At 37.9% G+C, this 21,020-nt stretch overlaps 3 protein-coding genes across 4 annotated transcripts in view; 1 reads left to right on the forward strand and 2 right to left on the reverse strand.

Annotated features, from left to right (window-relative positions):
* Window positions 1-10,481, forward strand: part of stard14 (START domain containing 14) — a 44,380-nt gene extending 33,899 nt beyond the window's left edge. Inside the window, exon 6 of the mRNA XM_028815828.2 lies at window positions 8,564-10,481. Within this exon, the coding sequence (XP_028671661.2) occupies window positions 8,564-8,791 (228 nt within the window). The 3' untranslated portion in view covers window positions 8,792-10,481. The remainder of the gene's footprint in view (window positions 1-8,563) is intronic.
* Window positions 1-21,020, reverse strand: part of LOC127529965 (craniofacial development protein 2-like) — a 254,110-nt gene that overhangs the window by 166,644 nt on the left and 66,446 nt on the right. The window lies entirely within an intron of this gene.
* Window positions 10,236-19,389, reverse strand: pdzd11 (PDZ domain containing 11). 2 transcript variants are annotated; one of them, XM_028815829.2, is made up of 6 exons: window positions 19,279-19,389; window positions 18,276-18,370; window positions 17,227-17,367; window positions 13,351-13,449; window positions 13,172-13,232; window positions 10,236-11,920 (listed from the first exon to the last, which is right to left on the reverse strand). In XM_028815829.2, coding segments are annotated over exons 1-6 (432 nt in total). In that variant the 5' UTR covers window positions 19,280-19,389; the 3' UTR covers window positions 10,236-11,885. The 2 variants fall into 2 exon arrangements, with proteins under 2 accessions (XP_028671662.1, XP_051790929.1); XM_051934969.1 differs by lacking the exon at window positions 19,279-19,389 and having other exon boundaries at window positions 18,266-18,364.

Consider the following 21,020-nt stretch of genomic DNA (forward strand, 5'->3'; position numbering starts at 1 on the left):
TCCGGATGCTCCTGCTCTGATCTGCTCTTTTTAGCAAGCATGAGTATTTAGCACTGAATGCTTACAAGTCTTCAACCAAATAGTTGATAAAGACCACGTAAGTGCCTAAATACCACTTATTTAAAAGATATCATTAAATGAATGAAGAAAGTAATCCAGTTTGATCTGGCACTATGTGAAAAAGTAATTGCCCCCACACACTTGATAACTGGTTGCGGCACCTTCAGCTGCAAACAAATGCTTCCTACTATTTAATATCTGTGTTTTAATATAGCTGTGGAGGAATTTTATCCTGCTCTTCCTTAAAATCACTTTAATTCAGAAGCAGTGGTAGGTGTTTGAGCATGAAGTGCTCAGTTCCAGTCCCTCTACAGCATCTCTTTTAGCTTTAGGTCTGGACTTTTACTAGGCCAGTCCAAAACTATAATGTTGCTTTTTTTCAGCCCAAATATGCTTTAGACATAGCTCATGGAGAAATAATCAGACATCCTTATTAAGAATATGGAATTCTTTCAGTTATGGAAGCAGCAAAGCATCCAGACACCATCACACTAGCACCATGTGTGATATTCTCATTATGATGGGTATACATTATACATGTCATCCAAAACATTCAACTTTTGTTTGTTTTTTCCATAAAGCATTTTCCTAAATGGCTTGGAGCAAATGAGACAAAAGCATTTACGGTACTTTCTTGATTAGCTGTGGTTTCTGTCATGAAACTTTCCAAAGAAGCTCACTGATTGTGGATTCATGAAGGGATGAAATGCTCTGTGGATATTTTTTTAGGATTCTTTGTGATTTTCTGGATGATTTTATGCTGAACTCTTGGTAGGCCGACCACTCCTGGGAAGATTCTGAACTGGTGCAAGCGTTTTCCATTTTGGGATTATGTCTGCCATTGTAGTTTGACGTTCTAGGCCCTTAGAAATGGCATTATAAGCCATCACAGATATCTATCACTTCTGATCTCTTTAGATGTTTTCTTTGATTGTAGCATTTTGGACTTGTGTTATCTTTGTGTTGGCAACTTGATTCTGATGGGAAGGGTAAAATAATAAAGATTTTTATTGAGCAGGGCTGACTGTAATCAAGCCTGATTGAATTAAGGGAACACCTAATCATCACAGTCTAACACCAAGTCAGTTATGCATCAGAGATATCAAACTGTCCAGTTAGGAAGCATAAGCGATTGTGAATCAACTTCACCTGCTTTGGTGCAAATGAAAGTGAAAACAGGTCCACTGGACAGGCAACAGCAAGACAACCCCCATAAAGGGAATGGTTTTGGAGGTGGAGGCCGCAGACAATGGCTCTATCCATATTCTTCCTGACTGATTCTTTTGTGTTTAGCTAGTGTCCTTGTCAGTACTGATAGAATGAGGCAGTACCTGCAGCCGATTCACGTTGTATAGGTAGTTCAGTTTCTCCAGGATGGCACATCCATATGTGCCACCACAAGAAGGTATGCTGTGTCTCCCAACACAATCTCAAGAGCATAGAGGAGATGCTAGGAAATTGGCTGTTACACAAGGAAAGCTGAATAGGGCCGTAGAAGGGCATCAACCCAACAGCAGGACCAGTATCTGCTCCTTTGTGTGAGGAGGAGCACTGCCAGAGACCTTTAGCTGGCTACTGGTGTGTAGACCAAACTGTCAGAATCAGACTGCATGAGGGTGGCATGAGGGCCTAACGTCCCCTAGTGGGACCTGTGCTCATAGTCCATCACCATGCAGCTCAACTGGCATTCGCCAGAGAATACCACAATTGGCAGGTCCACAATTGGTGCCCCGTTCTCTTCACAGATGAGAACAGGTTTACACTGAGCACATGTGACAGACGTGAGAGAGTCTGGAGGTGTTGTGGTGAACATTACGCAACCTGCACCATCATCCAGCTTGACTGATTTTGGTGGTGTTTCAGTGATGGTCTGGGGAGGCATACTTTTGGAGGCTTACACAGACCTCCTCGTGCTAGGCTATGGCACCCTGACCCTGCTGTTAAGTACCCGGGATATAAACTTCTCAGGGCCATTGCCAGACCTTATGCTGGTACAGTGGTCCCTGGGTTCTTCCTGGTGCAAGACAATGCCCGGCCTCATCTGGCCAGAGTGTGTAGGCAGTTTCTGAATGACAAAGGCATTGATGTTACTGACTGGCCCGCATGTTCCCCAAACCTGAATCTAACTGAGAAACTCTTGGACATTATGTATCAGTGCATCCAGCGCAACCAAGTGGCACCACAGTCTATCCAGAAACTCACTGATGCCCTGATCCAGGTCTGAGAGGAGATCCCCCAGGACACCATTGGCCTTCTCAGCAGGAGCATGCCCAGACGTTGTTGGGAGTGCATACTGGCACATAGGGGCCATACACACTACTGACTCACATTATGTGTTGCCGTAAAAAAATTCACACAAGTTGGATCAGACTGTGATTTCAATTTTTGACTTTGATTTTTCGGTGTGATGTTGAATCCTGCCCTCAGTGGGTTGGTGATTCTGCTTTTAATTGACTGTTGTTACATTGTTTTGTTCTCAATGAATTATATAGTATTACTCAGTAAAGATTTTCCACTTGAATATTTTGTTCTTGTGGTGGGCTGGCGCCCTGCCCGGGGTTTGTTTCCTGCCTTCTGCCCTGTGTTGGCTGGGAATGGCTCCAGCAGACCCCCGTGACCCTGTAGTTAGGATATAGCGGGTTGGATAATGGATGGATGGATATTTGTTCTTCAAGATTCGATGTGTGATTTATGTGTTCCCTTAATTTTTCTGAACAGTGTATTTCTTAAATTCATACCATTATGCTCTGAATTTGAAAGAAGCAGCTGAAGCATTCAAGTGCCCCGACCACAATGTGAACCCACAGTCTGCTTTCCAGACTTTTGTGAAATAATACAGCTGGGATATGACACTGTCCATCTGCACACAAACCCAAGTAATGAACTGCCACCTCCACTGTGCAGATGTCAGGTTCTTTCAATCTGATAGGAAAGGCAGATGTACTCACCTGAAAAGATGTCTTTTCTAATTTGGATGAACATCTAATTGCTTTACATATGTAGACTGAACAAAGGCAATATACAGTAGAGTGTATAGTAGGACACTAGTCCATTAACGGCAAAGACAGCACTATATTATTAAAGAATCGTACAACAACACAGAATCCTGCTCCATGTCTCCTGCCAATCTCGTTCATTAGTTGATTTTGATATATGAAACATTTTTCAAATATCCACATTTGGGTCAGTCATGTACTACTGGGACACACAGATGCCTTATATTGGTGAACAATAGATGAGTATCTGCTGATGTCTAGCCATGATGTCTAAGGACAATTGCACCAACTTACCTTAATGTACATCAGATTGAAAACTTTGTCATTTTTTTTTAGAAACATGTACCTCCTGATCTTGGCCCCACTTGCCTACACATGGTGGCCACTGACCATTAAGGCCATCAAATCAGTTGGTGCACACCCTATCAAAAATTTCTTGGAAGATCACAAATGGGAACCGGAAGAAGCATCTGACACTCTTCCTGCCAGGAAGGATGAATCAAGCTGCTTGTCTTGGGCTCTTTTAGACCAGACTGCTCAGTTGACTGTGATCCATCCATTCCCATGAAGTAGTCTCCACTAAACACATTTCATGATGTAAATTTCCACAGCTGTGCAGTTATAGTGAACTTGAATTTGTTTCTGATACAGGACATTGATAAAAGTTACATTATCCTCATGATTTACATTGCATGTTCAGTATGTACAAAAATTGACTGCTTCTGTCATCAGTGCATAGAAGCTGATGATTAAAGTGTTAGATCTTGTTCCCCATATCTTATTCACTAATACTCCTTTACACACACCAAATACATATTCTGACATGAGTGTACATCTTTATATATACAGTATATGTATATATATTACATGTCAACTGATAAGAGTGTAAGCCCCACCACTGCAGGTAAAAGGTGACCCTTCCTGGTTTCAATTACATTGTTGTACAAAAATTTCCTGTAAGCAGGACAACTTTGTGAATGTTTGCAACACTCTGCTCAATTTATAACATTTCTGGCAGATGGCAAACAAGCAAACACACGAATGTCCGTGTACTCCTCTTAAAGGCAGTGGTCACACTGACATGCTTATGCAACCCTCCTCAATCGAAATGGACTGCTGAGTGCTGTTCCAGATAAGAGTCACCTTTATGCAGAATATTAAGAAATCACAATGCTGTAAAGTGTATCCAAATCCATGACAAAATGTTCTGAGAAGGCAACATTTCTCAATATGTTTAATCAAAGAATAGCTGGATGTGAAGTTAATTATTCACTTACTGTAACTCAATACCTTTGGCGAATTACAGAATTATAATCCACAACTATTGTGCCTTATATAATATACACCAATCATCTCCAACATTAAAATCACCTGCCTATGACTCCACAAGTCCCCTGAAGGTGGTGTCCTGTGGTATCTGGCAACAAGATGTCAGCAGCAGATCCTTAAATTCCTGTAAATTGTGAGGTGGGCTCACCATGCATTGGACTTGTTTTTCCAACACATCCCACAATTGCTTGATCAGGTTGAGATCTGGGGGATTTGGAGGCCAAATCAACACCGTGAACTCTTTGCCATATTCCCCAATCCATTCCTGAACAGTTTTTGCAGTGCGGCAGGGAGCACTATCCTGCTGAAGTAGGCCCTTGCCATCAGGGAATACCGTTGCCAGGAGCATATAGTATGTGGTCTTCAACAATCTTTGGCTTGGTGGTACGTGTCAAAGTAACATCCACATGAATGCCAGAACCCAAGGTTTCCCAGCAGAATATTGCCTATCAAATCATATAGCCTCCATCAACTGGGCTTCTTCCCATAGTGCATCCTGCTGCCATCTCTTACTAGGTAAATGACACACACCTGGCTGTCCACATGATTTAAAAGAAAATGTGATCGATCAGACCAGGCCATCTTCTTCCATTGCTCCATGGTCCAATTCTGACACCTATTCTGCCTATTGTAGGTGCTTTTGGCGGCAGACAGGGGTCAGAAAAGGCACTCTGACTGGTCTGCAGCCAATCACAATGCACTGTCTGTTCTGACACCTTTTTCACATGAATAGCATTACATTTTGTAGTAATTTGTGTTATAGTACCTCTTCTGTTGAATAGGACTAGACAGGCTAGCCTTCACTCCCCACATGCATCAATGAGCCTTGGGCACCCAGTTGTACTTCCTTGGACCACTTTTGGTAGGTACTAAGCACTGCATTCTAGGAACTCCACGAAATGCCGTTTTGGAGATGCTCTGACCCATTTGTCAAGCTATCACAATATGGCCCTTGTCCATTACTTAGATCATTACATTTGCCCATTTTTCCTGCCTCTAACACATCACCTTCAACATCTGCCTAATATATCCCACCCCTTGACAGGTGCCATTGTAATGAGATAATCAATGTTATTCATTTCACCTGTCAGTGGCTTTAATGTTTTGGCTCATCGTTGTGTGATATTTAACTCTCTCATATATACACTGTTGCCGTGCTACATGGATTTACCTAAGCCAATAGACCTCTGCTATAGTGCCACTGGTTAATCTGATCTATCAGAAGTACTATGTAACTGTATTTATGAAGTTTTCTGCATTAAGTCTTTATTTTTTTAACCAGTGGCTAATAATAATTCACCTGAGCTACTAACTGTTGAACGTGCTGTATCCTGTCCTTGGTGGTGTTGGTGTGAAAGAGATTGTAACAGAATTCCATATTAAAGCAGTATTCTGTAATGTTACAAGAGTGACTTGAAGTTGATTCATTCAAAGGTAAAAACCTCGACCATCCATTAGCATCAAAGTCAACAATGGGTATTGCACTCCATATACAGTCATTCTGAACAAATGGCTACTGATTTACAAAAAAAGTTACTTAATAGTTTTACTAACTCAAAAGCACCATGCTGCTCTCTTCTTAACAAATTCTGGAAAACAGCATCTCCATCGGACATAGAAAAATACAAATCTCACTTGATTCTGGTTAGTTGTGGCCTGGCTCCAGCTGTTGATTTGCAGTGTTTTTTTATTTCTGCTTTTTTTTTTTTTTTTTTAAACTACAAAAAGTGCTTAATGTTGATTGTTGAATAGGCATTACAAACTTAATCAAGATATGTAGGTGGACAACAGTGTTTGCTTTTCAAAAATGTAATCAACTTATCTCATATTTATTGTCACATGTGACATCCCCAATTCCAACACAGCGAACAACACTGCGCGATGTTTTTGCAATATTTTCTGTTTGGAACTGTGCTTGTTTCACAGAAAAAGCTCCTCTTCAAATGCTGTGGGTCAGAAAGGAACTTAAAAAGGCAACACAGAGGTTGAGAAACGCTGCTCTAACAATGAAATCATTATTACAAAGACATTGAGGGGAGAAAGAAAAAAAAACAAACCAGTTGCTACCATTGATAACATGGTGCTTTTATCAATCCACTTGCACTGATGAAATTGTCTGGAGCAATGCACTGGCTCATGAAAACTGGGTATTTTCACAAAGTTGCAGATAAGATGAAGGGGATTGGGGACAATATACAGAATATTAAATACCTTTATTATTGGATCAGTTGTGCGAAATTGACAACACTCACAGCCACAGCACCTTAGGCAAGCACTGCTAAATATGTCTTCTTCACGCTTTGCTGAACTTTGCTCACACTGATGGCCATAATTTGCATAAACTAGCCCATCCCATTTCAGCCACTGTCAGTGGTGTGCAGAAATGGGCAAAGAGGTGCATTTGAATGTCCCACTTACTACAGCATTATTAATGACAACTATCATCAAACAATACATACATATGTGTGTGTGTGTGTGTGTGTGTATACAGCACATCACGTTTTCCACATTTTGTTATGTTACAGCCTTATTCCAAAATGGATTAAATTAATTTTTTTCCTCAGAATTCTACACACAACATTCCATAATGACAACGTAAAAAAAGTTTACTTGAGGTTTTTGCAAATTTATTAAAAATAAAAAAATTGAGAAAGCACATGTACGTACATAAGTATTCACAGCCTTTGCCATGAAGCTCAAAATTGAGCTCAGGTGCATCCTGTTTCCCCTGATCATCCTTGAGATGTTTCTGCAGCTTAATTGGAGTCCACCTGTGGTAAATTCAGTTGGTTGGACAGGATTTGGAAAGGCACACACCTGTCTATATAAGGTCCCACAGTTGACAGTTCATGTCAGAGCACAAACCAAGCATGAAGTCAAAGGAATTGTCTGTAGACCTCCGAGACAGGATTGTCTCGAGGCATAAATCTGAGGAAGGTTACAGAAAAATTTCTGCTGCTTTGAAGGTCCCAATGAGCACAGTGGCCTCCATCATCCGTAAGTGGAAGAAGTTCAAAACCACCAGGACTTTTCCTAGAGCTGTCCGGCCATCTAAACTGAGCGATCGGGGGAGAAGGGCCTTAGTCAGGGAGGTGACCAAGAACCCGATGGTCACTCTGTCAGAGCTCCAGAGGTCCTCTGTGGAGAGAGGAGAACCTTCCAGAAGGACAACCATCTCTGCAGCAATCCACCAATCAGGCCCTGTATGGTAGAATGGCCAGACGGAAGCCACTCCTTAGTAACAGGCACATGGCAGCCCGCGTGGAGTTTGCCAAAAGGCACCTGAAGGACTCTCAGACCATGAGAGAGAAAATTCTCTGGTCTGATGAGACAAAGATTGAACTCTTTGGTGTGAATGCCAGGTGTCATGTTTGGAGGAAACCAGGCACCGCTCATCACCAGGCCAATACCATCCCTACAGTGAAGCATGGTGGCAGGGACTGGAAGACTAGTCAGGATAAAGGGAAAGATGACTGCAGCAATGTACAGAGACATCCTGGATGAAAACCTGCTCCAGAGCGTTGACCTCAGACTGGGGCGACGGTTCATCTTTCAGCAGGACAACAACCCTAAGCACACAGCCAAGATATCAAAGGAGTGGCTTCAGGACAACTCTGTGAATGTCCTTGAGTGGCCCAGCCAGAGCCCAGACTTAAATCCGATTGAACATCTCTGGAGAGATCTTAAAATGGCTGTGCACTGACGCTTCCCATCCAACCTGATGGAGCTTGAGAGGTGCTGCAAAGAGGAATGGGCGAAACTGGCCAAGGATAGGTGTGCCAAGCTTGTGGCATCATATTCAAAAAGACTTGAGGCTGTAATTGCTGCCAAAGGTGCATCGACAAAGTATTGAGCAAAGGCTGTGAATACTTATGTACATGGGATTTGTCAGTTTTTTTATTTTTAATAAATTTGCAAAAACCTCAAACTTTTTTCATGTTGTCATTATGGGGAGTTGTGTGTAGAATTCGGAGGAAAAAAATGAATTTAATCCATTTTGGAATAAGGCTGTAACATTACAAAATGTGGAAAAAGTCATGCGCTGTGAATACTTTCCAGATGTAAACACAGCAGAAATTTAAGAATGAATATGTAATACAACAGGTAACAATCACAATCCACCTCAAGAATCAGTTTTTCATTTTTTTTCCTCCCATCTCTCTTCTTTTGTGCTCCAGGTGCTAAAGAAGATTCACAAAGCAAGCCAGCGATACGAAGAGTGGAAGGTGCGTCACTCCCCAGATCAGAAACCATGGCTTTACCCTGAGCAGAACACATTACCCTCCATTAAACTCTCTGAGCTGTCCATACAACGAGCTGAATCACTGGAACAAGTGGATGAGAGCACACTGAATGAAGAGAAAGAGAGTGAAGAGGAAGAGGACCGTAATGGTGTCAAGAAATGAGTACCCTTTTTCTATACAGGCAGTGTTGTCACTGGAGAGAATGTTCCAATTATCCTTAAATCTAACTTATGAAGATGATGGGATCTGGAATAGTTTTTGGCACAAATCAGTAATATTAAAGCAGATTACAGACAGACATTCTCATAACACTGTTTCTAAACAGTGGATATTAAAAATGGTTAAAATACACAAGGCTGGATAAGAATTGTCCATATCCATTGGATTTCTCAACATTTTGTTCCCATTTCCAACTTGGGTAGAGAAGTGAAATGCAGGAGTGCCTTAGTGGGGTTGGTATGTTTAGTAACTGGTAAATGACAAACTGCTTGAACAGCAAGTGTAGTCAAAATGAACGGAGGAGTATCAAACCGTAACCTTGCTGGCATTGTAAACGGGCCCTTTAACTGCCCATTTTTTTCCAGATCATTTTTAAATAGTTTGTAAAAATACTTTTTCTTATTATATATTTTCTGAAATTGGGTACATTTGAAATAAATTACACTAATCGGGTAACTAAACTAAGCTGTACAAAAAAAAAAAAAAAATATTGGCCCATCAGAAATTTTGACCCCAGGCTCTTCTTGTTTGGTCCCAGTATTATATAGAAGTGTAGTGGAAGGCCACAAGTTAGCCCTGGCATTCACATCCTCAGGAATTTCTTGTGTATATAGTCAGTGAGCTATGCTTCCTTTTAAACCAATTTTATTCAAAGAGGACTAGAGCAAATTGACATATTGTAATACTGCAACAGCCTTATTAGTTCTGGAAGAACATTACAATTCAAGTGCCATAAATATGTCATCATCCTTGTTTACCAAGAGGGAATGTAATGGATTTAGAATCTTGTTAAATAATGAAGTAGCATACAGATGTGAACATTATATGACCTTATTGTCTACAAGAAAAAATAAAGTTGAATCCAAAGCAAAAAAAAAAAAAAATTATATATATATATATATATATATATATATATATATATATATATATATATATATATATATACGTGTTGTTTATTTTGACTGTACGTAATAAACACATTCCATAATGATCTGTTGTGCTTTAAAACCATCTTCTTTGCATATATCTAATTCATTTCAAAGTATTGATGACTTACTTTTTTTACCTTTCAAAATGATAAAAATGTTAATGCTCCAAAAAGGAAAATGCTTACATTTAAGGCTATCCTTTCTTGTCCGATTCATGAACGTTGCTAATACTCTGCCACATCACACCCCTACTGGTACTTCCTCAAAACAGTCTGTTACTGTTCAACTCCCTGTTCCTCAATTATGTTTGCGGAATGCACTTATTCCATTTTTCATTTCTGTTTTAATTAAGCAGTGATATTCAAGTTGCTTTAAACAGCTTACTCCAGAGGGGGCAAAAGACTTTTGTTGCCATATGTGACAAAGAAGCATAAAATAAGTAATGACAGAGTAAAAGATTATAGTTAATAAATCATTTAGTTGTTTATTATTCTGCAGTGAAAAACACAATCACTCATGATCCAATACAGTTTAACAAAGTGCATCATTCTGTATTTTACAATGATTAAATTGTGGTATGCTACAACCACATATACTTCCACATCTAGTCTCTATCTCTAACCCAAAACCGGGACTTATCAGGCACCATCAAGAAGAACCTTTGTTATTCAACGGAAATGTTCCCCTTCACTTGTAACAATGTTGATACAGTAGTTTTGAAATATTACCTATCCCAGACTGCATTTAATTATTTAAAAAATATTAACATACAGAATTCCAACAACAAATATAGCCTTCAGCAAGTGTATTTCTGGGAAGGATGACTAATCTAAGCAGCCCTGGTTTCTTTTTAAATAAAATACAAAGTGAGCTCAAAGCCACTTCAAAGTCTTATTAATACTAATAATAAAAACAATTCAAGGTTAAAACATGATTACATTGTTATCATTCTTTAATTTAATATTATTTATTGTATCAGTATGCTGCTGCTGAAGAATGTGAATTTCCCATTGGGATTAATAAAGTATCTATCTATCTATCTATCTATCTATCTATCTATCTATCTATCTATCAATGAAACTGCTCCAAAGCTTAAAAGTTACTGCTGTGGAAATACTTGTGTTGCAATGCCCAATGTTCAGTCGGTATTTCAGTAGTCTGCACCTTTTACATACAGTATTTAGGCGTGAGATTTTCCTCACATTTCCTCAAGAAATCTACCATTTCCATGAGGAAATAAATTGGACAGTCTGTCCATCACTGTTACCGAGCACAACTAAATAAAAGCATAGCTGCAGCATTACAGAATTGTGGCTGTGAGAGTCCAAATTGTGAAATGTTTTTTCATGTTCTTCAGGGCTATTAATCTATAAAGTGGAGGGCACATTCCACTTTAGTTAATCACCAGAGATATTCCACATCATCTTTTGCTAACCAAATCGCTTGCAGCAACAAAGAAAGACCTGAATGTTAACTCCGAAGCTTTAACAAGCTTGATAACAGAAAAAATGAAAACAAAGTATGCAGTAGCCACGGGTTTATAAAAGTAAATTAATTCAGTGTTAATATCCCTTAGCTGATATGTATGGGATTAGCTGCCACACGTAACTACAGGAATATATAGCAATGGTACCTAAAAGACAATTGTGCACAGAAACGTCATCAAAAGTACCTGAAATATTATTACCTCCCCAATTAACCCCTCTCAACCCTCCAAATATTTCCTGCTGAAAAATACTCTTTATAATAAATAAATAAAATAATCTAAAATGTTCAGCATTAAATCTGAACTATACTAAAATATCATTTTAAAACTCACCACTCAAATCCTTGTTGTATACATTATACCAGAAAGGCCTGCACAGGACAGTGTGGATTCATTTTTCAGATTACCCATAAATCCTGTTTTTAAGATATTATAATTTATGCAATGTGTTTTGTGTTTTAGACATACAGCTATCATAAGTATGCTCGTAGCCACAATCAGTGACATGACTCATTCCAGTAGTAATGATCACAGTTACACCAAGTTACTCAAGTGTTAAATCCCCATCTTTTGAAATCTTCAACCTTCTCAGGATGTTCAAATAAAGATTCTCTGCTGCCATCTAGTGTACAGTCCTCTCCTTCTGACGCTGGTAGTCTGGAGAAATAAGATTACAAAAACATAGCAATGCATACATCATTTATTGGGAAACAACGGCATGCTATTTATCTTTTCCAGTGAGTTGTATAAATCAGTACATTTATAGCACGTTTTCACATTAGCAAATGTAAATTTTAGAGTTTAACCAGTCCAACAACTGCTGACAGAAGCTACATCATCTGACATTGTGGTCAGCAACACAGAAGCGCCGCAGGGGACTGTACTTTCTCCGGTCCTGTTCAGCCTATATACATCAGACCAATACAACTCGGAGTCCTGCCACGTGCAAAAGTGGGCTGCATCAGGTGTGGGTAGGAGGAGGAGTATAGGAACCTAATCAAGGACTTAGTTAAATGGTGGGACTCAAGCCACCTACATCTGAACGCCAGGAAAAACCAAGGAGCTGGTGGTGGATTTTAGGAGGCCCAGGCCCCTCCTGGACCTCGTGATCATCAGAGGTGACTGTGTGCAGAGGGTACAGACCTATAAATACCTGGGAGTGCAGCTGGATGACAAATTGGACTGGACTGCCAATATTGATTCTCTGTGCAAGAGAGGACAGAGCCGGCTTTACTTCCTTAGAAGACTGGCGTCCTTCAACATTTGCAATAAGATGCTGCAGATGGTTGTGGCGAGCGCCCTCTTCTACGCGGTGGTGTTCTGGGGAGGCAGCATTAAGAAGAAGGACGCCTCACGCCTGGACAAACTGGTGAGGAAGGCAGGCTCTATTGTTGGCATGGAGCTGGACAGCTTGACATCTGAAGCAGAGTGACGGGTGCTCAGCAGGCTCCTATCAATTATGGAGAATCCACTAAACAGTATCATCTCCAGACAGAGGAGCAGCTTCAGCGACAGACTACGGAGATCGTTCCTCCCCCAAACTATGCGACTCTTCAGTTCCACCCGGGGGGGTAAACGTTAACATTATTCAAAGTTATTGTCTGTTTTTACCCGCATTTTTATTACTCTTTACTTTAATATTGTTTTTTGTATCAGTATGCTGCTGCTGGAGTATGTGAATTTCCCCTTGGGATTAATAAAGTATCTATCTATCCATTATCTTCTTAGGAAATAAAGATAATGCTACCCTGTTGTATGCTGAATCCCTTTGGAAGTCTTGTATGTCACAATCAATTGCTTGTTTAAAAAAATGTGATTTTTGTGTATTACGCATTTTATTGTAACTAACATAGCAAAGCTATGATAAATCGTTATGAAACATGCAAACCAACAAGAAAGATTACTCACTGTATGGAAAGAATCGCACTTTCATCACTATCTCCCTAGCTGTCTTTAAGATCTCCACAGCCTGATTAAAAAAAGACACAAGAAAAAAATATACTGTACATACAAGAATCTGACAAGGAAAACATTTACAATTATACCTATGTGCCTACTTGACATTACAAGCATCTGCAGGGCCTTACCCGAGAATGTTCAATATCCTGAAAGTCCACATCGTTCACAGAGAGAACCTGGTCACCTTCCTGTAGCCCTGCTCTGTGTGCATCAGAGTCTGGAACTACCTGTTAGCCGCAAACATGAATCAATCCCAACAAAGAAACAAACAAAAAAAACAACATTTATGGCACTTTTCTTACTAATTAATAACTTTGCAGTAACAGGACTTTACTAAATTATTTTATGTAGTTTTGGATTTTACCCCATTGATTCAACACAAATTTTACTGTAAGTCATAGAAACGCTTCTCTAGTGCAGTTCTCTCTTCTTTACATGGCAAATTAAACTCCAAAATCTTCACTTAGATTCTGTTTCTATGTTTATGAAGCATTTGAGAGTACAAAATTATCCTAACTGGCCCAAAAACCCCTAGGAGTGTTGGAAATTTAGTCCTACTCTTAGAGTATTAATACAATCATAACAAGTTTCCTAATTTTGGAAACTACTCCTAACTTCACCAGGATTTAGAAGAACCTGTGAGGTGTCCTAATGCACTAAGAACTGTCAAAAGATGGCATTCAGGCAGAGATCAGCACACACATCCCAGGAAAGGCTGAATGTTCTGGAAACACAGAGAACAATTAACTTGCAAACGATATTGATTTGACAGGGATAAAATAATATTCGTAATAAATCTTGTACATCATCGCAACAAAAGCTTTGGGTATGTCATAACCAAAAACTTTTAAAATTTGCACCAAACTTTGAACACCCTTGCAATGTGTAAGGGTAATGTAAAATGTACATATTTCCCTCTGCTCTGTGGGAGGTAAATTGTGTTAAAGCAAGCTATATGAATGAATGCGAGACTCTCAGAGCACTGGATAAATAGGGTCTCAAGGGGGGAACACTGGAAGAGTGAATGTGAGATTTCAGTGACAGCACAAGAATAGCAATGGCTAGTTTCAGTAACTATTATTTTACAAGGCGATCCCCATGGCCATAACACAGAGAAAGCAACTCTTCTGAAAGCATGGCTGTGGATTGTTCACGGTTAAATAAATGTGATTGTTACCGTGCTTTATTCTCACTTAGAACATATTTCTTGGTCTTTTCATCTCAGTACTAGTTAAATTATTATGCTTGATGTTGTTACGAAGTTTTGTTTTACTTCTTCTCATCTTATTACTGCTTTGAATATTATTATCATCATTGTTATGAAGCCTCGGCATTAGTATCAGAATACGGCAAAACACCATCATGAGTGCCATTTTATAGCTTCAGGTGCTGTAAAATCACAATGTCATTCACTCCCAAATGTGAACTCCTACTTCTAGGTGGGAGTAGGGTTAGGACTGCTTCATAATCACTTCTCATGTCCTACACTAGTGTAGGGCAAATTCTTACCCTAGTCAGACTTTTAGTGCAGTTCCTGGGAGTAATTCTGAGATGCCGGACAAATATGGGCACTGAGCTACTGTGAAAAAGTGTTGTTTATTAGTTATGACATGAATCTACAAGGGACACTGTATCTTGATCAACTTAAAATTGCAAGTTTTTCCACTGGACTGTGTGTGTGAAGGTTTCTTCTATGTAATAATGCAGAAACAGTAACTCAAAATACTTATATGAAAACCTACTTATGGCTTATGTGTTCAGAAGAAATGTATACCTTAATTAGAATATTTTTATTTAACATTCTTAAATTGAAACAAATCTAAAACATCTGAGGTTGTATAATTTTGCAATATGTCTAATGTTGGGGATAATTTGTGTACAGTTTACTTTTTTAACTTTGTTATGCAGTTAATGAAAATTAAAATTGGGCAGCAAAATCAAAAATCAGATTATAATGACTAATTTAAAAATCTAAAACAAATTTTCAGACTCTCACAGGACTTATTAATGAAAAGCACTACATAGGAATAAAATATCAATAACCTTATCTCTATTTAAAATACATGTACTTTTCACTTTTGCTGAAATTTGTAAGCTACAAAACTGACAAATAGGACTAACAAAACTCTGCAAAAAGGCATACTTGTATATCACTTTTACATGGATATTCTGACTGAAAATGCAAAGAAAATGTTCAGGTTTGGATTTTTTTCTAATGAAAAAGCTATGCAGAAATTTTCTTCTGGCATAGGTAAAATTGTCAGTATCAAGATATCTTTACAAGTTTATTACAACAAATCAAGTTATTATAAGTGGTGGTAAAAGACTGTACTTCTGTACTGATGTTGTTGCAATGTACCATCACAGTTACACAAAATAATTTACTTGTTCCTTTATTAATTATTTATGTAGCCTTCTTCATTTTAGTTAGTTTCACTGGGCACTATATTGCAGTACCTGCAGAAACTGGTGCAAGTGTCTCATGGCATATTAAAAATACTTAAAACTTTACTAAGCAACAACTAACCCCAACTGTGTATATAATAGCTTGTTTGTGCATGTGTATCCTTTACACTCTTTGTCAAATTATATTACAATTTAGCAGCTTCCTCAGGGACCTCTGTTATGTATAAGATAATATAGCTCAAAACAACCTAAAAGACAGGCCAGCCTGCTTTAAGTATGTATATTTTGCTCTTGCCACTCCCCACAATTGTAAATGAAAATCAAATTGTGCCATTCATTCTGTATAAAATACTGTTGTTTTTTTTTGCTACATACTTCATGCACCCCTTTCATTTTTGAACACACTCAATCCCATTTGCCATCACAGCAGCAGGGGTTTTCCCAAATGCAATACACAAAACAGAATCAGAGTCCTTGATACAAGTTCACCACTGTGCATAATGACACACACTGGGTTAATTTTAAAAATCACTATTTAACACACGTTTTGGCCTGTGAAAGTAAACGCACTTAAACATTTTCTACACATTTCGTGCTCATATGCCATGACCTCAAAGAATTTTGACAGAAACTGTTACAATCTACATCTGACCACATCAATCCAATGTAGTACGAGTCAACAACAGGTAACCATTACACTTTACAATAACGATCAAGGATCTTTTACTGTCATTCCAACATCCATGTGCAGAAATGAAGTTCGGTACTCAGGTCACAGTAATTAAACAGTACCCATGATAACCCCATAAAAAAATAAATAAAATTCACAAGTGTGTTTATTGACCATGAACATTTTTAATCTATTCCACTATTTTTAAAACAACTTTTTCAAGAGTTTGGATTTTGTCTTCCATTTCAATTATAAATCTCCTGATGACTGTCTGTGTTAGCAGAGACCTTTCTTCTTATAAATATTCATTTCATGCTGTTCAGAATTGCATGTCTAAGATAAATTACATATTTTATAACTGAAGTGGATGTTTCTTCTCAGAGAAACACTTTTGCTTGAAAGATTAAAACAGTACTGCACAAATACAATTCTTACAATTCTGCAGTAAGTTGTAAGTGTTACACTGTAAAAAAGCACAAAAACAACTTGCTTCTGAAATTTGCAACAAAGCCCACACACATGCACATACAGGGAATATGTGCAAAACTCTACACAGTCAGCAACTGGGCGTGGGATTCAAACTAAGCACATTGGATCCATGAGGTAGTATTGCTAACCACTGTGCCACAGAACTGCCACTCAGTAAAATAATATTAATGCCTATTGAGAATCATCAGTTTCTTCATGTATTTAAAAATTAGTATTTTCTCTGTTACAATTCAGTGTACATATTTTTCTATTTCTTTAAGGACCACAAAAACAAACATTTACTCTTAAAATTATATTATTTAAGCCCTGGCCCTAACTCTTAACTGTATTAAACGGATTTAAAAATTGACAAAAAGCAACACACTAGGAGTGTACCTCAAATATGGACTATTTGCTAGACAGATGCCATCAGCCGTATTTGGTCTGTAAATAATAATACCTTAGAAATAAAGATTCCAAGCTGGGATGCCTTGCCACCACGGATGTTAAAACCCAGCTGAGCACCAGGTGGTTTTTTAAGCAAGACGTTGCGGGGCAAGAATTGTGTCAACTCATTATTGTAGTCTGGATGGTGAATGCGCTGAAAAAGAAGAAGCTTTTGAATATTATTAAGAGAATCAAACAAAGATGAGCTATTAATATAAACATAGTTAGCAAAAAGACATTAAAACACCAACCTTGTTAAAAGCCCTTTCAGACTAGCACACCAACGTGAGCTTTGCAAAACACAAACAGGCTCATTATTGAAAAGGTTAACTTTGTCTTAAAGGAACCAAACAAAAATTACTTGCAGTAAATGAAATCAATAGCTTTGAGATACAAGATTACACTAAAAAAATTTCACAGAGAATGAAGAGACAAAAAACATAAAAGGTGCATTTCTTGGGTTTTTATTTTGAACAATTCTGTTAGGTGTTTATGATTTCTATAACCATATAATTTAAAAGGGTAGAGTGGATACATAAAATATTGCCATTTGCTTTGTCTGGATGATGTTGACAAGTACTGTCTCACAGTTTTTAGCCAATGTGAGAACTACCTTAGTTGAGTGGCTAATTGTGCCCATGCTCCCACATCTGCTGAACACTTAGAATACAATGCTCTTTCACTTTTTTCTGTGGTTTCTTTCATTTATAACGGGCACACTGCACTCATTATTTGATAACTGGTCTTCTGAGATGATTGGTTAACTATGCTTATTGTAATTACCCATAATCATCAAAGGCAGTATGTAATATATAAGATTTAGCATTATACAGTGCTGTCAAGGTTTTTTTTTTTTTTTTAATTACTTTAGAAAAGTCATTCTTTACAGGCTGTTCAGTTTGTGTGTGAGATTTCTTTTTTACTACTATAAAGAGTCAAGACCAGTAATTTTTTGAGAAAATCTTAATCATTCATTGCTTTTGCACAGAGCCGTATAATGAATGCATTAAAGATGCAATAACAAAAAAGTTCTTAAACATCACATCCGTTACTATCTTATACCTCTTGTGGTGGGATCCATGGAGGAGGATTTTCATAATTGGGAAGAAATACCACAGGAAGTGGGTAGTCATCGTAAGGAATTTTTGGGTCCATCACTTTTTAATCACCAACATGAAACAATATAAAATAAGAATAAAAGATGCTATATGATATGCTGCTGATATTGAGTAAATATTAAAACATTCATATATAAACAACTGTCACTTCAATGTTATACTGTTTTCATTGATACAAGGCTGTGGATGTTCTATATTTTTTTACATACTACAAAATGTCTAAGAACAAAAAAAAAAACAGATTAAAGAGTAGTGTAAACAACTTTATATATATCCTGATAACTCGGATCTGTTTCTGACAATAACATTTGTTGATTATGGATACTCGTATAAAAATTCAATGCAAAGTTCCCATCGAACATCGAATGGTAAATATGCACTTTAATCATCAGCACATGTAAGAAATGTCTTTGTAACTGCCGACTAATTCGCACTGTTGTTCCGCTTTTAATTATATATTAACCCGGTTTGTTTTTATAGTATTGTCCAATTTTCCAAAACGTCCTTTACTTTTAATTACCTATATACGTAACATTTTCCACTAACATTTTTCTTACCATATAAAATCAATTTAAAGCAATTGCATTAGTTCCCTCTAACAATGAATGCCTGTACCTGCTAAAAAGGCGCTATATATTGTGTCGATTACTTTGAGTTTTGTAAAACAAAAAAAAAAGGGAAGATGTTTACAAAAGAAAAAACAGTAAACTTCAAAGCACGAAATTTCATGAACATAATCGCTACTCTTTTGATGCCAACTCAATAATGATCTAGCACAGCGGTTTTGGCCTCTTAAGGACTATATTGATAGAGTATAAGCGTCTCAAGACAGCAATTAAATGGTAGACTAAGACAACCGTCAAGCTATATTATTAAAAATTTACGTCATATGTTAAAATGCAAAAATAAAATCTTGCAACTCGCAAATAAACCAAATTATATCTTACTAAGCGCTCCACTGCAGAAGTAACCCTGCTTCCGGGTTGACCTCGCCTACTTCCTCCGCTGACCTTTTTTCTTTGTCACATGACGAAGCGGCTGAACCTGTCACTAAGACGCCATTTTACAGTTCGTTGGTCACGTGAAGAGGGAGCGCGGCTTGACACCTAATCGACACTCAGTCAGTGTTTCCCAGCCCCAGTGGTATAATTACGAAATGTTTCATATGCCAATGTGTTCGCGACTCCCTGGACTAGGGTATCCCCCATGGTGTATCCAGAACGTGCACGATCATAAAAACGTTAGAGCTTCAAATGAATCAAGTGCAATCATCAACGCTTTTTCTTCTTGACGAATCGAGTTCGATCGTCACAAAGTGGGTTGGGGAGGTTCTTTTGTGATCGGCCGCTATCCACCTTGGAGAATGCTGTTTTAGACAGTTGACAGGTATCATTGATACCTCTTTTGGCGGCGGAGTCAAAGGGAAGGTAATGTAAATGATTGGGAAAATTTCATCACATGTGGGACTTACTTAAAACGAAATGGGTTATTATTAGTAGCGTTAGTATTAGTTCGTGCTGTAAATTTCTGGCACTTTCATGTCTCCATTCGGGACGGATGAATGCTCAAAGGTTTTTGGCTCTAACCAGCTATGGCTCTTAGTTAGCACCTGATTCAATTAAGTAAACTATTTCTTATTATTTATCTTTACTGGGCGAGTCCTAAAAGCACCAAGTTTTCTTATTAACTCAAGTCAAGTTCATTGTCATATACATATAGTATAAGGAAATTTATATTTGCATGGCTCCACAGAACAGTTGATAAATAATACAACAAACAAACAAGTATGCAAAACACACACACACACATACAGTCTATATATTCAGTTTATTTTTGTATAGTGCAAATCACAGAGTGTAAAATGCTGAGATAAATTCACAGGTAAAATGCAAATGAACAGCACCTGATCACAATTTTCAAAGGGCCTGAATTCTTATATAAATGGGAGATTTCAGTTTTTGATTTTTAACAAATTTGCAAAACTGAAAACTTAGGGCTACTTTGTTATTATGGGTTATGGAGTGTAGACTGATGGGCAAAAATGGCAAATGTATCTATTCAAAATTAAGTACACAACACAATAAAGTGTGCAGAAAGTGAAGTGGTCTGAATACTATCTAAATCCATAGTACTTAGAAAGTAAAATCAAAACTGTGTTGGCTGTGTGCTGTAATAGAGATATTCAAGATAACCCCCTCTTCCTATATGTGTCATGCCTAATCGTTGTTTATGAATGAAAGCAATGAATGCCGCAGGTTCTGCAAGAATGACGATAAGTTGGTAGACTCACGTAGGAAATTTTGTTTTTTTCTAATTATATATATTGATGGTTTTTACAGTAATTCATAATAAACATAATCCCTGGATACAGTGATCACAGAAATAAGTAGATGAAATACTCTCTAACTCAATGCAGCTAGCTGCACAATGTAAACTGCTTTTCCAAAAATATGATTTACAGTTGAGTTTGTAATTAAAAATGAGATATACTAGTGCTTTGTCCAGGGCAAGTTTAATCATTTTGGAGGCACAGAAAAATGAAAAATATAGATGGAACATCTACATATCCAAAATGTATTTTGCAAAAACACACTTACTGTTTCCAAAAAACATTTGGCAAAAATCTTTTATTCTCATGAGATCATTGTAAAACATTTTGGCTTTAACTCCAAAGGATATGTTTGCCACA

The sequence above is a fragment of the Erpetoichthys calabaricus genome, chromosome 12 (assembly GCF_900747795.2).
Source record: "Erpetoichthys calabaricus chromosome 12, fErpCal1.3, whole genome shotgun sequence".
Lineage (NCBI taxonomy): Eukaryota > Metazoa > Chordata > Cladistia > Polypteriformes > Polypteridae > Erpetoichthys > Erpetoichthys calabaricus.

What these genes read in the sequence shown, in the direction of transcription:
- pdzd11 (XM_028815829.2), bottom strand. An exon ending in TTGGAATCTTTATTTCTAAG is followed by an intron (nt 13,450 to 17,226) that starts GTATTATTATTT and finishes TGCGGCTAACAG; the next exon opens with GTAGTTCCAGACTCTGATGC. An exon ending in AGGATATTGAACATTCTCGG is followed by an intron (nt 13,233 to 13,350) that starts GTAAGGCCCTGC and finishes TTTTTTAATCAG; the next exon opens with GCTGTGGAGATCTTAAAGAC.